General features: G+C 49.7%; 1 protein-coding gene across 1 annotated transcript in view; it reads right to left on the minus strand.

The window, feature by feature from the left end:
- USP9X (ubiquitin specific peptidase 9 X-linked) overlaps positions 1-15,985 on the minus strand; it is a 316,211-nt gene that overhangs the window by 234,798 nt on the left and 65,428 nt on the right. The window contains 1 exon segment of the mRNA XM_040338099.1: positions 15,179-15,397. Coding sequence (XP_040194033.1) covers positions 15,179-15,397 — 219 coding nt within the window.

Below are 15,985 nucleotides of genomic sequence, written 5' to 3' on the forward strand. Positions count from 1 at the left end.
CATTGTTCATCTCACTGGACATTTTTTCACATAGATTTTATTTTCATGCTCATTTTTCTGCATGTCGTTTCAAATACTTTGGATCACTTTGGAATTTGTTGCACTTTAATTATTGCACGCTGCACTTTAATTGTCTATTGCTTTTTGGTGTTCTATATACTGGATTTGTTTTTCATTATTATTGATGTTCATATAGTCACTTATTTATTCATTCTTGATTGGATTGATGCAACATTGTGCATTTGACTTGGCACAGTTGTTCACTTATCATTTATTATTATTTACCACTATCAATACCCTCCACATTTTTGTTGATGTTGGATGGTATTCAAGGATTCACCCAGAGTGGAACACATTTTATTCACATCCATTGGAGGATTCACCACGTTACTTTCTCCATTACCTTTATGGGTCTAGTGAATAGGATCATTTATTGGTTTTAAGTTTTTTTAGTATTTTTAGCGCCATTACACCCACCATTATTCATATTTGTCTTGAGTGTGAGAACACTTTTCGTCTTGGCTGCTATTTATTTATTTTATTTTGGTTTTAAGTTCCTTTTAGTCCAGAATTACTCTTTATTAGGTGGTTTTGCGCATTGGTTCCCCCTCTTATCACAGTTATCCCGTAGCCACTCCTTTCTTATCTTGGCTGTGTGCTTAAGGTCCTTGTCCTGTTGAAAGATGAACCTTCGCCTTAGTCTGAGGTTCAGAGTGCTCTGGAGCAGGTTTTCATCAAGGGTGTCTGTACATTGCTGCATTCATCTTTCCCTCAATTCTGACTAGTCTCCCTGTTTCTCCCCCCAGCATGATGCTGCCACCACCATTTTGCACTGCAGAGATGGTATTGGCCAGATGATCAGTGCCTGGTTTCCTCCAGACATAACGCTTGCCATTCCGGCCAAAGAGTTCAATCTTTGTTTCATCAGACCAGGGAATTTTGTTTCTCATGGCCCGAGTCCTTCAGGTGCCTTTTGGCAAACTCCAAATGGGCTGTCATGTGCCTTTTACTGAGGAGCAGCTTCAGTCTGGCCACACTACCATACAGGCCTAGTTGGTGGACTTCTGCAGAAATTGGCGTTCTTCTGGAAGTTTATTTTCCCCAAAGAGAAACACTGTAGGTTTGCCAGAGTGACCATCGTGTTCTTGGTCCCCCTTCTCCCCCGAAGGCTCAGTTTGGCCGGGAGGCTCGCTATTAGAAGAGTCCTAGTGGTTCCAAACGTCTTCCATTTCCGGATGATAGAGGCCACTATGCTCATTGGGATCTTCAATGCTGCAGACATTTTTTTGTACCCTTACCCCAGATCTGTGTCTCGATGCAATTCTGTCTGAGGTCTACAGACAATTCCAGACATGCACTGGTAACTGTGGGACCTTATATAGACAGGTGGGTGCCTTTCCAAAGCATGTCCAATCAACTGAATTTACCACAAGTTGACTCCAATCAAGTTGTAGAAACAGGATGCACCTGAGCTCAATTTTTTGTGTTATGACAAAGGCTGCAAATACTTATGTACACGTGATTTTTTTCATTTTATTATTTTTAATAAATTAGCAAATATTTCAAACAAACTTCTTTCAAACTCATTATGGTGTATTGTTTGTAGAATTTTGTGGGAAATAATGAATTGAAACCATTTTGGAATAAGGCTGTATTATAACAAAATGTGGATAAAGTGAAGCACGGTGAATACTTTCCGCATGCACTGTAAATGTGCCTTGCTACCTCTCCAAAAAGTGATCTGCAGTGGAACACTTTCAGAGGCATTTGACACACAGCAGAACAAAAAGTGCACCTACAGTGTTGAGAACCTAATATATACTCAAATATCACCTTAGTGAAAAACACAGACATCAGTGCCATCAATATATATAAAAAAAAAATCCTACTTTTCTAAATTATACAATACAGTCCCTTTTTAAAATGTGACCCATGTTCCATGTGGATTCTGCATGTAACACTGGCACACACATCACCATTGTGTGTACTTTTCCCGATAAGATGGGCTCTCACCTGCAGTGAGACCTGGTTAACCACTTCCATACAGGGCACTTATACACTTTCCTGCCCAGACCAATTTTTCAGCTTTCAGCGCTGTTGCACTTTGATTGACAATTGCGCGGTCGTGATACACTGTACCCAAACTAAATTTGTATCATTTTGTTCACACAAATAGAGATTTTTGGTGGTATTTGATCACCTCAGATTTTTATTTTCTGCTAAAAAATAAAACGAAATTTTTTGAAAAACAAATGCTTTTTTTTTTGTTTCCGTTAGAAAAAACTGTAAATAAGTATGTTTTCTCAGGCACTGACGGGCACCGATGGGGCGGCACTGACGGGCACCGATGGGGCGGCACTGACGGGCACCGATGGGGCGGCACTGACGGGCACCGATGGGGCGGCACTGACGGGCACCGATGGGGCGGCACTGACGGGCACCGATGGGGCGGCACTGACGGGCACCGATGGGGCGGCACTGACGGGCACCGATGGGGCGGCACTGACGGGCACCGAGAGGCGGCACTGGATGGGCACAGAGAGGCGGCACTGGATGGGCACAGAGAGGCGGCACTGGATGGGCACAGAGAGGCGGCACTGGATGGGCACAGAGAGGCGGCACTGGATGGGCACAGAGAGGCGGCACTGGATGGGCACAGATAGGCGGCACTGGATGTACTGTATTATATTGTACTTATGGATGCCAATCAGTGCCTGCCAATCAGTGATGCCCATTGTGGGCACCGATTGGCATCCATTGTGGGCACTGATTGGCATCCCTGGTGGTTTATGGTGGCATACCTGGTGGTCTAGTGTTGGCATCCTCGGGGGGCTGTGCTGATAATCGATCAGCACAAACCCCCCCCCTGTCAGAGGAGCAGCCGATCGGCTCTCCTCTACTCGCGTCTGACAGACGCGAGTGAGGAAAAGCCGATAACCGGCTCTTGTTTACATTGTGATCAGCCGTGATTGGACACGGATCGGTGTTGCAAGTGTCAGACTGACACCCTGCAACAACGATCCCTGCGATGTGCGCCCCCGGGGCGGCTCAATATCCCGAGGACGTCATATGACGTCCAGTCAGGATATTGAAACCACTTTGCCGATGTCTTTTTGCAATAGGGCGGGTGGCAAGTGGTTAAGGGGAGGTTGTAAAATAGCAGCCAAACCACCTGCTTTTACCACCCAACTCCTGTTGTATGTCCAAACAAGCCCTAAGATTTCTTAAGCATGTGTGGCAAAATCTGCTCTATTTTTGGCACAGAAAATGATGAGTTTGGAATATTGACTACACTATAATTTCAATTATAACGGTAATAATTATTGGATCATTAGTGTATTCCATTTTTCACTCTAGTAACCATGTGTACTTGGTAACTACAGCAAAGTTTAATATAAAAAAAAGGATTTTTGTACTCACCGTAAAATCCATTTCTCTGAGTTCATAGACGGACACAGCCTTCATTGACCTTAGGGTTATGCTTCTTCCTACCAGGAGATTTAGGCAGAATTCTACAGCACTTAAGGTGTTAAAAACTTTCCTTCATGCTGCTCCTCCCAGGGGGCGTGGCTCCCCCAGGCATAACCCACACCCTGCTTTAGCAGCCTCAGTTCGTAACAAGCAGTACAAACAAAGGAGGGGTGGGTGCTGTGTCCGTCTATGAACTCAGAGAAATGGATTTTACGGTGAGTACAAAAATCCTTTTTTCTCTTTCGTTCATAGACGGACACAGCCTTCATTGACCTTAGGGACGTCCCCAAGCAGTGTCAAAAAAATTCGAGGGGTGGGAAAAATAACACAGCAAAAACAGGTTACACCCCAAACAAAAACCGGAGTTACTCAACGGAGGAACTCCAACCTTAAACTGCCGCCTGTAACACCCTGCGGCCAATGGAGGCATCCGAAGATGCACTCACATCCACCATATAAAACTTTGAAAAAGCGTGGACCGACGACCAGGTCGCAGCCTTACACACCAGTAACACAGAGGCTTGGTGTCGGAAAGCCCAAGAGGCCCCGATCGCCCTGGTCGAATGCACCATGACCCGAAAGGGGGGCGCCCGCCCTTCAGGGCATAGGCCTGAAGCACAATCCGTCGGATCCACCTGGAAATGGTGGCCGACGAAACTGCCAGGCCCTTACTGGGACCGGACACAGACACGAACAGCGAGTCCGACATCCGGAACTGAGCTGTCGCCGACAAGTAAACTCGAAGGGCCCGAACCACATCCAAAGAATGTAAAGTGGCCTCCTTCGGGTTCTTCGGCTGAGGACACAAGGATGGAAGAACAATGTCCACATCCAAGTGAAAAGCCGAAACGACCTTAGGGAGAAAAACGGCTGCGGCCGCAGCACCACCTCATCCTTACGGATGACCAAGCAGGGAGCCTTGCAAGACAAGGCCACCAGAACAGACAGACACCCGTCTGATCGAGGTAATTGCTACCAGAAATAAAATCACCTTTTGTGACAATAAAACAAAAAACCTCCCGAATGTCCTCAAAGGGAGCATCCCGAAGCACTGAAAGGACTAAATTCAAGTCCCATGGGGGTAATGGAGGGCGCACCGGAGGGGCCACCTGCCAGACCCCCTGACCCAACGCACGCACCCAGGAGTGCTATGCCAAGGGTCGCTGCAAGTAAAAAACAGCCAGAGCAGAAATCTGGCTCCTAACCGTACGTAAGGCGAGAGCCTGAACCACTCCCTGCTGCAAAGACAGCAGAATCCTGTACACAACGCATGTACGAGAGTGCCAGTTCATCTCCCCACACACAGAGAAGTAGGCCTTCCATGTATGAGGAAAAAACCTACGTGAGGTAGACTTCCGTGCAGGCAGCACGGTAGAGACCACCGAGCCCAATAGGCCTCGGTCCTTAAGCCCCTGGCTCTCAACAGCCACGCCGCTAAGGCCGGTGGCTGTGAAACAGGGTGGAAGATTGGACCCTGTAACAGAAAATCAATTCCCAGGGGAAGACGCTAGGGGGCGTCTGCCAGCAGACGCACCTGGTCCGCGTACCAGAAGCGACGCGGCCAATCTGGGGCAATCAGGACCGATAGAATCCCTACAGCTTCTACTCTGCGCAGCAGGCGAGGAAGAAGCTTCCGAGGAGGGAAGGTGTAAAGTAGGCGACAGCGACCCCAAGGAGCCACCAACGCGCCTGACGCGTCCGCCCACGGGTCCTTAAACCTGGCCACGAACCGTGGCACCTACCGATATAGAGACGGGACGCTAGAAGGTCCACGTCCGGAGTGCCCCACTTTCGGCACAGACCCCGAAACACCTGCGGGTGGAGAGACCACTCTCCTTGGCCCAGTGCAGTGCGACTTAGGTAGTCGGCTAGCCAATTCCGTATTCCCGGAATGTACCCGGCCGATAGAGCCGGAACGGACCCTTCGGCCCACCGAAAGGATGCGCGCGACCCCCGTCGCTGCAACAGAACTCCGTGTGCCTCCCTGATGATCAACCTACGCCACGGACGTGGTGTTATCGGACAGGATCCTGACCGGTCGGCCCTGTAGATCCAGGGACCACCTGGTAAGGCAAAGCTTGATTGCTCGGAGCTCCAGAACGTTGATCAGTAGGCAGGACTCCACCTGAGTCCAGTGACCCTGGGCTGACTGTGTGCCCCAAGCGCCCCTCCCCAACCGGAGAGGCTGGCATCCGTCGTGACCACTGTCCAGTGGCCTGCAGAAAAATGACTTTCCGGCCCGAAGCACCGGAAACGCCAGCCACCATACCAGGGGAGACATGATCAGATGACTCAACTGAATCTGGTAATCCAGAGATGACGGAAGCTAGTCCCATCGTGACAGCAGTTCCCTCCGTAGTACCCTGGCGTGGAATTGGGCATACGGAACCGCCTCGAAAGAGGCTACCAACTGACCCAGAACCTTCCTGCAGAATCGCAGAGATGACCGCTTCTGGGTCGGCAACTGCTGCACAGCAGATAGAGTCTGAAGTTTTTCCGCTAGGAGAAAAACACTCCCGCCCCGGAGGAATCCAGGACCAGTCTCAGGTATCCCTGAGACGGAATCAACCCTGATTTCAGGACAATCCAGAAACCAGCCGAACACTCGGAGAGCCTGACACGTGATAGACACGGCTCCACCAATGCACAGCTCGAAGAAGCTCGTAGGAGAATGTCGTCCAGACATCCCATGATAACAAACCCCCGCTGTCACAGCCGGGCCAGTATCGGTACGAGCACCTTGGCGAAAACCCGCCGAATGGGAAGGACACCATTGAAAATGGTCCCCCCCGACCGCAAAGCACAGAATCTCTGGTGGTTTGAGGATATGCAGGTACACGTTCATGACATCCAAGGATGCCAGAAAAACCTGACAAAACAAAACGAGGGACTTGAGGCCCAGGATCGACCGGGCCCCATCCTCCATGGGGACACAAACAGAATGGAGTAAAACCCCGAGACCGTTCCAACGAGGGAACTGGCACAATCACTCCCCTGACCAGAAGATCCTGGACAGCCCCTGACGGAGTCAACCGGCGAACCGGAGGAGGCCAGAAGCCGGAGGGAAAAAACCTGTTTGGCAGACAAGAGAGAAACTCAATCTTGTACCCCAAGGAAAACACTTCGCAATGCGAAGCCAGTCTCCCACCCGAGACACGGGCGGGAGCAGACCTTCAGGCGGAAGCAGGTATGTCCGCAGACTTGTTAGGCATGCGGTATCCGGTGCGCTGCTACCCCGCAGCGGGGATTCAAGCACCATGTAGACCTACCCCCACCGCACAGGGCGAGCGAAAAAACGCTCGGAGGTAGGCAAGGAGGGTCCTTGCACAGGGCGAGGTCCCTAGCCCTTCCCAAACCGTGGGAACAGCATGCGCTTACCACCTGTGGCATCCTCAATGATGCCAGTCAGGGAAGACCCAAAAGGACCGTTCACCCTTAACGGTGATCACCAAGGCCACCTTAGAGGTCCTTCTTCCAGCTCCTGCAGCAGGAGCTTCGCCCTTTTAGTAGGGGCCTGCCAGGGCCCCGGCCAGAGCCGGCCTCACCGCCGAACCCACCACCGTGAATAGGGAGCGGGCCACGGCCTCCACTCTCCTATCAGCGGGATCCTGAAATGCAGGAGCCCCTTCCACAGGCAATGTGGTGGCCTTGCGCAGTCTGGACACAGGGGGGTCCACTGGCGGAGGAGAGACCTACTTTTTTTTTTTTTTTTTTTTTTTTTTTTTTAAAGCCCCCCTCAAGGGGGTAACGGTTGCAAAGTTTTTTGACAAACTTTTTGCGGTGCATCCCATTCCTTGTATAACATATAGTCCAAATAAGGAACACAAGGAAACACTTCAGCGATGCGTGGTAGTCTGCTGGTACTGACACGGAGGTGTCTCCGCCACATCCTCAATTTTTAGAGCCTCACGCACCGCAGAAACAAGAGCTCCAACAAATTCTTGCCAGCAACTGACTGCAGCAGAGTCATCCTCACTATCCATAAGGGTTAAAACCCGCAGCCTCTGACAAAACAGAACCAGAAAAAAACAGCGATTCTGTGTCATCCCCAGAAGCAGGCTTCAGGGAGGGGGCGCTTTTTTACCCCCCATCCGGGCACTAGCTGCTTCAAACCTGGCAAGAAACCCAGGACAGCCAACATAACAGATGTGGCAGGGGGAGGGGCGTTAAGGGTTAACTCAGGCATATCTTGAGTTCCATAGTGTCAGCGCTGAGTCACCCACCCTGCAAGGCAGGACAAAAAAAAACCACTGGTCACCTCCTTGCTGCTATTGCAGAGCATGGGGGCCCCCGGTATTCACCACCCCACCCAGCTGCAGAGGGAGCTGAAAAACCTCAGGTGTGCTCTGATGTGCTGACTGTGATGTGTATTCACCTCATGGAAGATTCACAGCACTAAAACTGTAACAGCACTAAAACTGACCAGAGGCTGTGCCGTGTCATGTCAGGGAAGAATCACATCGTTACCAAGGAGATTTCCAAGACGGCCGCTGTCTGAGGTAAAAATTACCTCATAGAACACAGCAGCACTGACTGCTTTGTCTGTTACCTCAGAAAAGAATCACAGCGTTACCAAGGAGATTTCCAAGACGGCCGCTGTCTGAGGTAAAAATTACCTCATAGAACACAGCAGCCCTGACTGCTTTGTCTGTTACCTCAGAAAAGAATCACAGCGTTACCAAGGAGATTTCCAAGACGGCCGCTGTCTGAGGTAAAAATTACCTCATAGAACACAGCAGCACACAGCAGCACCCCCCAGAGTAACAACACAGTCCCCCTAACAACACACGGGCCCCGGTGGTAACAAAGAAAACCCAGGAGGCCCCCCTTCACAGCCACTACCCAGTCAGGGGAAGGAGGGAGAGGAAGGGGAGAGAGGAAAGCAGGGCGGACCCTCAGTCGACCTCCCCAGGGAAACCACCAGCCAGACCACTTACCTGAGTAAGGGGCCACTACTTACCTGTCCTGCGACTACCCGGCTGGAGGTATCCCATACAGAACCAACGTCCGTAAACGGCATGGCTGTCGGCCAGACACACTGTGACAAAGCCATAGAGACCGGTCATATGTGTGCCCTAGAACCAAAGTTCCCCGGCCGCCCCTGGAGCAATGGGGCCTGTCGTGGACGTCCCAAAGCTGAGCTGAGGGCCGGCACACGCTCGAAGGCCGAACATGGGGGGACTACAAGAGTCGAGGACCCAGCCTGTCACCCAGTCGGCTGTTGATAGAAGAATCGCAGGATTCAAAAATGCAGGAACAAAATAATAAAAAAAAGCGAGAAAAATCGACAGAAAAAAACTCCAGAGTCCAGGAACTCCAGAGATAGCCTTGACCTCCTGTCGTTAGGCAGAAAACAAACTGAGGCTGCTAAAGCAGGGTGTGGGTTATGCCTGGGGGAGCCACGCCCCCTGGGAGGAGCAGCATGAAGGAAAGTTTTTAACACCTTAAGTGCTGTAGAATTCTGCCTAAATCTCCTGGTAGGAAGAAGCATAACCCTAAGGTCAATGAAGGCTGTGTCCGTCTATGAACGAAAGAGAAATAATAGGATTTTTTGTACTCACCGTAAAATCCTTTTCTCTGAAGTCCATGGACGGACACAGCTCCTTAAATCTTGACAAGTGGGTTATGTTCCCTGTTTACAGGAGAGGACTAGGCAGAAACATGTTAAATAGTTAAATACATGTTACATTAACAGAGTTGAACAGCCCCGCCCAGGGGGCGGTCCCTCCAGACATAACCCTCCTCACTGCAGCTTGCAGCCTCAGTTCGTAACAAGCAGTACAAACCTAAAAAGGAGGGGTGGGAGCTGTGTCCGTCCATGGACTTCAGAGAAAAGGATTTTACGGTGAGTACAAAAAATCCTATTTTCTCTTATCGTCCATGGACGGACACAGCTCCTTAAATCTTGACAAGTGGGACGTCCCCAAGCAGTGTCAAAAAACGAGGGGTGGGAAATATATCAGTAAAAACAATTTTAACTTCACCCCAAAACAAGCAGAGCTCCTCAACGGAGGAGGTGCAACTTTAAACAGCCGCCGGCAAAAACTAGCGGCTGAAAAAAACATCATAAGATGCACTCACAGCAACCATGTAAATTCTGGAAAAAGCGTGAACGGACGAGCAAATCGCCGCCTCGCACACCTGTGAGACCGACGCATGATGTCGGGAAGAAAAAAAAAAAAAAAAACCCAGGAAGCACCAATTGCCCTGGTCGAAAGTGCCGTGACCGGAAAGGGGGGCCCGCCCTTAGGAGCATAGGCCTGTATGACGGCCTGCCCGATCCACCGAGAAATGGTGGTCGACGAGACCGCCAGGCCCTTTTGTGGACCAGACACCGACACAAAAGAGAGTCAGAAGCTCCGAAATGGAGCCGTAGTAGGCTGGTATACCCGCAAAGCGCGTACCACGCCTAAAGTATGAAAGGCCGAAACCTCCTTCGGAAGAAGGGAAGGTCGCGGGCGCACCATCACCTAATCCTTATGGGGGATCAAGCATGGCGGCTTGCAAGACAAGACCGCCAACTCAGAAACCCCTCTAACAGAGGTAAAGGCCACTAAAGGGGCCACCTTCTGAGATAGTGTCAAGAGAAAATCTCTCTGATGTTTCCAAAAGGAAGGTTCCTGAAGAACCGAGAGCACCAGAGTCAAAACTCATGGGGGAAGAGATGGGCCAAGAGGGGAAAGTATATGACAAACCCCTTGCACACAAAAAAAGGGGACCCACCAGGGAACGGGCCGCAAAAAGGCCACTAAAAGAACACAGCCAAGGCTGAAATCTGCCCCCAAACGGTGCTTTAAGCAATTTTTAGATCCAATCCAAGCTTTAAAAACAGCAGGACCCTGGACATTGAAAGTACGCCCGTGGACGTCACTCCATCCCTTCGCACCAAGAGAGGTGCGACGGTAGATCCTCCGGAAGAAGACTACGGTGCCCTGTTGAGATGACCGAGTCAGACAGACCCTGGTCACCTAAAGTCTGGCTTCCAATAACCATGTTAAGCAAGTCAGTGACTGTACAACAGGAGGAAGTATGGGACCTTGAGACAGGAACCTCCTGCCCTGGCAATCGCCAGGGTGCCTCCGCTACCAGGCGCCCGATATCAGCGTACCAAGGACGCCGAGAGTAATCTGGAGCGATTAGAATCATCGGGATCTCCTCAGCATCCACTCTGTGGAGCGGCCGAGGAAGCAACTACCATGGAGGAATGGCAAAAAAATCACCGATACAGACAACACAGGGCCACCAGCGCGACTGACGCGTCTGTACAAGATCACTAGACCTGGCCACTAACTGACACCCTTGCGGCGGAGACAAGCTGCCAGGAGATCCATGCCATGTGAGGCTCACCTCCTGCAAGGGAGCCGAAACACCCCAAGCACAAAGACCAGTCGCCCTGGTCCAGCATCTGGCGACTCCAGTAGTCTGCCTGCCGGCATACCTGATGGTAGACTGAAGCCACGGCCGTGGCGTTGTCCGGCTGAAACCAGATTGGTCGACCACAAGGAGAAGCATAGCCTGATCGCCTAAAATAGTAGGACAATGAACAGTAGACAGCACCTGGTATTCCCAGGCGGTCTTCCACCAGGCACTAGCCAGGCCCGACCCTGGGTAGCTACCGAGACCAGACACATTCAAGGAGGTGTGGTCATAGGTCCACGCAAGTCCAGCGACTCAGGGCCGACTGGACCCCCCAGTTTTGTGAACCTCCAGGTTCACAACCCGTGAGCTGGCATTCGTCGTAAACACCGACCACTGGAAGGAAGGAACAACTTCCCGGACCGAAGAGTCGGGAATCTCTGTCACCAACTCAGAGAGACTCTGACTAGGTGGCGCACAGGAATCTAATGATTTCAGAGACAAGAGATTTTTACCACCTGGACAGTAGTTCCACTGGAAAACCAGGGTGTGGAACTGGGCATACAGTACCACCTTGAAGGAGGCTACCCACAGACCCTGAACCAGCAGGCGCCCGGAGAGAAGACCGATTGCGTGATGCCAATACCTTCTCCGCAGACTGAAGAGTCTGCAATTTCTCCAGGGGAAGAAGGACCTTTGCCACTGAGGAGTCTGGATCAACACTAGATACTCCAACGCTGAGTCGGAACCTAGCATGCCCATAATTTGAACCCTGGGTCGCACACATGTAGGGCAGGCTTGCTGCCACTGAGCTACACTTTCTGGCCTAAACGTTTAACATCCACCCGAATCTTCGGAGGGTCTGAATGGGAATAACCTATCCACTAGGTCGGAGACAGAAGCTGCTCTCAGAAGAAAGTCGTCAAAGTAGCCAATGAGGCAAAGCCTCGCTGTCCCAACAAAATTCAAATAAGTGCGAGCTCCTAGCTGAAAACCCATGGTGCTGACGCCAGATCAAAAGGGAGGGCCACAGGCTGACAGAGACCCTTCTCTCATCACGAAGCACAGAAAAAAACACTGACATGTGCAAAACGGGACATGCATGTATGCGTCCCTGATGTCCGAGGACGTCAGGACATCCCCCGGATGAAGCGCAGCTACCACCGAACAAATGGATTCCATGCGGAACTACCCGACGTTCAAAGGTATTTAGGGCCTGAGGCCCATAGAAAACCCCAAAACTCTCGTCCTGCAGGAAAGGTAAAATTACCTTGCAGCTTAGCAAATCCCACACTGCCCAAGGCAGACCGACGTGCCGGGAGGGGAAGACACAAGGACAGAACTTTGTTCTGTGGATAGGAGGAAACCCTATCTAGTACTCCGAAGAGACCACCTCGCAGACCCACTAGTCGGAGAGCAGGGAGGTTTCACTGAATTGTGAACCTGCAAGCCGCCCCTCCCACCTAGAGACAGGGAGGGAAGGCTATATACATTGGCAGGATTTGGGTGCCGGCGTGATCGGCTTATGCACCCAGGGACAGATTAGTCCCCCAGCTGGGCCTTTGACGGCCTGGGAGGGTTGCCCCTAAATAATACACACACATAGTGTGTATGTATATTATGTAGGTGTATGCACACATGTCTTTGGAGGAAACCGGAGTACCCGGAGGAAACCCACACAGACACAGGGAGCGACAATGCAAGCTCCAGGCAGATTGGCGTCAGTGTGCAGATTTGAACCAATGACTCTTTTGCTGCCAAGTAATGGAGTTAAGCACTACACCACCGTGTGCATAAAACCATTCTGAAACAGACGCCCTGGATAACAAGGGCGCAGCATTCAATGAAGCATCACAGACCTATATGAGGCCCTGGACCAGCTGGTCCGCTAGGCTAATAACCTCAGGAGAGTCGGTGCTCCTCCACTGTCTGGTGCAAAATGCTCACTCTGTGAGTTGTATACAGCACTAGGGGTCAGGACTACTCCAAGATGGCCGCCGAGCGTTCAGAACGCGGCCACAGGAAAAAGGCCAGCACAATGTAAGCTGCGCCATAGCGTGGCTACGACAAAATGGGCGCCAATGGGAGTTTTCAATGTAATTGAAAAATCTCCCAAAAAAATAGCGCCAGCGACCACTGAGACCCCAGTGTAGTGGCCACAATAGGCCGCAAGCCAGACCCCAGCATGGTAAACATGGAACGGGTCAGTACTTCGGATCTTCTATCATTCAGATCCATACAAGTAGGGGTTCCCGCCCGGCGGTGAGGGACTACAAAAGCCCTCAGTGGCTTTTCTCATTCCGCATCTCAGAAGTTATCAAAGAAGGGCACAGAAGGAAAAAACCTACACAGCGGTCTGATTTGTGTGATCCAAAAAAGACCGAGCCCTCAGCGGAAACCCAGCTGCACTATGCAGCTTAGGAGAGTCCCTTGCAGCAGTAAAAAGCGCACCCATAAATGCCTTATTCTGCCTTTTTTTTTTTTTTTTTTTTTTTTTTTTTAACTAGGTACCTAGTCCATGGCTCCATAACAGAGCATTCCCCAGGGGATAACGGGGGAAGGGGGCACTCTTTTACCGCCCGCCCGCAGTCCACCCCCACCCTGGCACAAACTGTGTCCAGGACTAACAATAAAAACTCTGTGGGAATCACAGGTGCTAACACCTGCTGCCACCACCAGCATGTGTAAAATAAAATAAAATTTCTCCTCAGGGCGCTGGGCCCAAAGGGAGCCATACGTCCTTCTCCTTTGCTAGGCAGAACGAAACTGAGGCTGCAAGCTGCAGTGAGGAGGGTTATGTCTGGAGGGACCGCCCCCTGGGCGGGGCTGTTCAACTCTGTTAATGTAACATGTATTTAACTATTTAACATGTTTCTGCCTAGTCCTCTCCTGTAAACAGGGAACATAACCCACTTGTCAAGATTTAAGGAGCTGTGTCCGTCCATGGACGATAAGAGAAAAGATTTTATACTCGCCGTAAAATCTTTTTCTCCGAGTTCATGGACACAGCCTTAATCTTGACAAAGTGGGTATTAGCCTTCCTTTAGGAGTGACTGGGCAGGGATCTCTGGGTATAATTAATCTCTCTGCATCTTGCAGATCAGTTCGTCAAAAAGCAGTACAAACATCAAAAGGAGGGGTGGGTGCTGTGTCCGTCCATGAACTCAGAGAAAAAAAGATTGTATGCCGAGTAAAGCAATACAGCATGGACACAGCAAAAATGTCCGCCGACAGCATGGAGCAGCACACACAGGTAAGCAGAATCTCATATGCAGCTTTATACACTGATGACTTATGTTTCCCCAAGTGAAGCTCCCCAGAGGAACCCCTGCCCAGCAGCTAGCTCAGAGAGCCTAAGGAGGAGGGAGGGGAGAAGGGGGATAGGGCCCTTTACTCACCTCTCAAGGGATACCCAGCTCTGTCTTCCTGCCGAAACAGGGTATTACTACTTACCCTTCCTGAGGGCTGTGCTGGAAGCATCCTAGACAGATCATCTCCTGCATGGTAACAGAGGTGACTGTCGGCCCAGCTGCTGCGACTCGGCCCTATAGACCAGTCATATGAATGCCCTGGAGAGTCTAGCTCATCGGCCACCCGTAGAGCGACAGGCATGTCATGGACGATCCAGTGCTTAACTATGGTCAGCACACGCTCGATGGCCGAAACTGGGGGAACTACAAGGATCTAGGGTCCAGCCTGTCGCCCAGTTGGCAGTTTATAGAAGATCACAGGGGAAAAAAATAAAACACCCAAAAAAAAAATCCAAAAACTGAATTTGCAATAAAGCCTCCAGGCCTATGGGCCCGAAGGGAGCCATGTCTTCTCCGTAACTAGGCAGAAATAAAAAATTATCTGCAAGATTCAGAGAGAAAGGTTATACCCAGAGGGCCTGCCCCCTGGGTGGGGCTGTAGGGTGTGTATGATGTGTTTAACATTTACTATAAGTTTCTGCCTAGTCACTCCTAAAGGAAGGCCAATACCCACATTGTCAAGATTAAGGCTGTGTCCGTCCATGAACGAAAGAGAAAAATCTAATTATGTTTTAGAATCCTTTTGAGAAAATGTGGTTAATTATAAAAATCTCAGACTCTTGTCTTGCTACTGTATAAGGGCATTTTATTTAAACTAATTTCAATGCAGCTAAATGAAAGTCAAAAAAGCTCAAGCAGCACAAGAAAAAAATAAAATAAATAAACAGTCTGATGGCATATATAAACATATTGGCATATAAACCCTAAATTGACTGAAATTTTCAATATCAAGTCTTACAATTTGTAATATTGAAACATTTTTAAAAATAAACCACAACAACAAGCATGTACACAATCAGAGATAAGGGTAAAAGACTTACCTTTGGGGAACGTGGATCAGGAGGACGGGCAAACAGCTCATCTTCTGCCAACTGAACTCCAGCTGGGACAGTCTCTGATGGACGTGTACCATTGTAGATATGAAATTTACAATGAGGATTTAAGGCCATTGCTAGTAATTCAAGAAGAGGAAACCAATCTTGGGAAAGCTTGGCCACACATAGTTCCACAAGGCGATGAGTATTGTTAATTATACACCTCTGTATTAAAATGAGACAAAAATACCACCAAGAAAATCAGAAATAACATTTTTGGATTAGCTTAAGTAAATACACGTCACACATTTCCATCTAGAGAGATATTACTATACAAAAGACTGAACAGTCCACGGTTGAAGAAAAGGTGACTGAAGCCATTATCAATCAACTGTATTTACTCTTTGCAATATAAACTACCCAAATGACCCTGATCAAAAATGAACATACCCTGGTGATTTTGGCCTGATAACATGCACACAAGTTGACACAAAGGGGTCCGAATGGCTAATAAAGGTAACTATCCTGTGGCTTGGGGAGAGGGAGAGAGAGGGAGAGGGAGAGGGAGGAGAGGGAGAGAGAGATCAATGAGCTTCTGGTCTCCTGACAGACCCTTGCATCTTTTATTCAGTGCTGCATTGACATCTCTGGATTTTGAGTCATGGGCAAAGCAAAAGAATTGTCAAAGGATCTGCGGGAAGAGGTAGTTGAACTGTATAAAACAGGAAAGAGATATAAAAAGATATCCAAGGAACTGAGAGTGAAGGAAAAAAGGGAGTTGTCAAGGGCTACTCCAAGTATTGCCCCAAGACG

Source organism: Rana temporaria, chromosome 2 (assembly GCF_905171775.1).
Source record: "Rana temporaria chromosome 2, aRanTem1.1, whole genome shotgun sequence".
Taxonomy (NCBI): domain Eukaryota; kingdom Metazoa; phylum Chordata; class Amphibia; order Anura; family Ranidae; genus Rana; species Rana temporaria.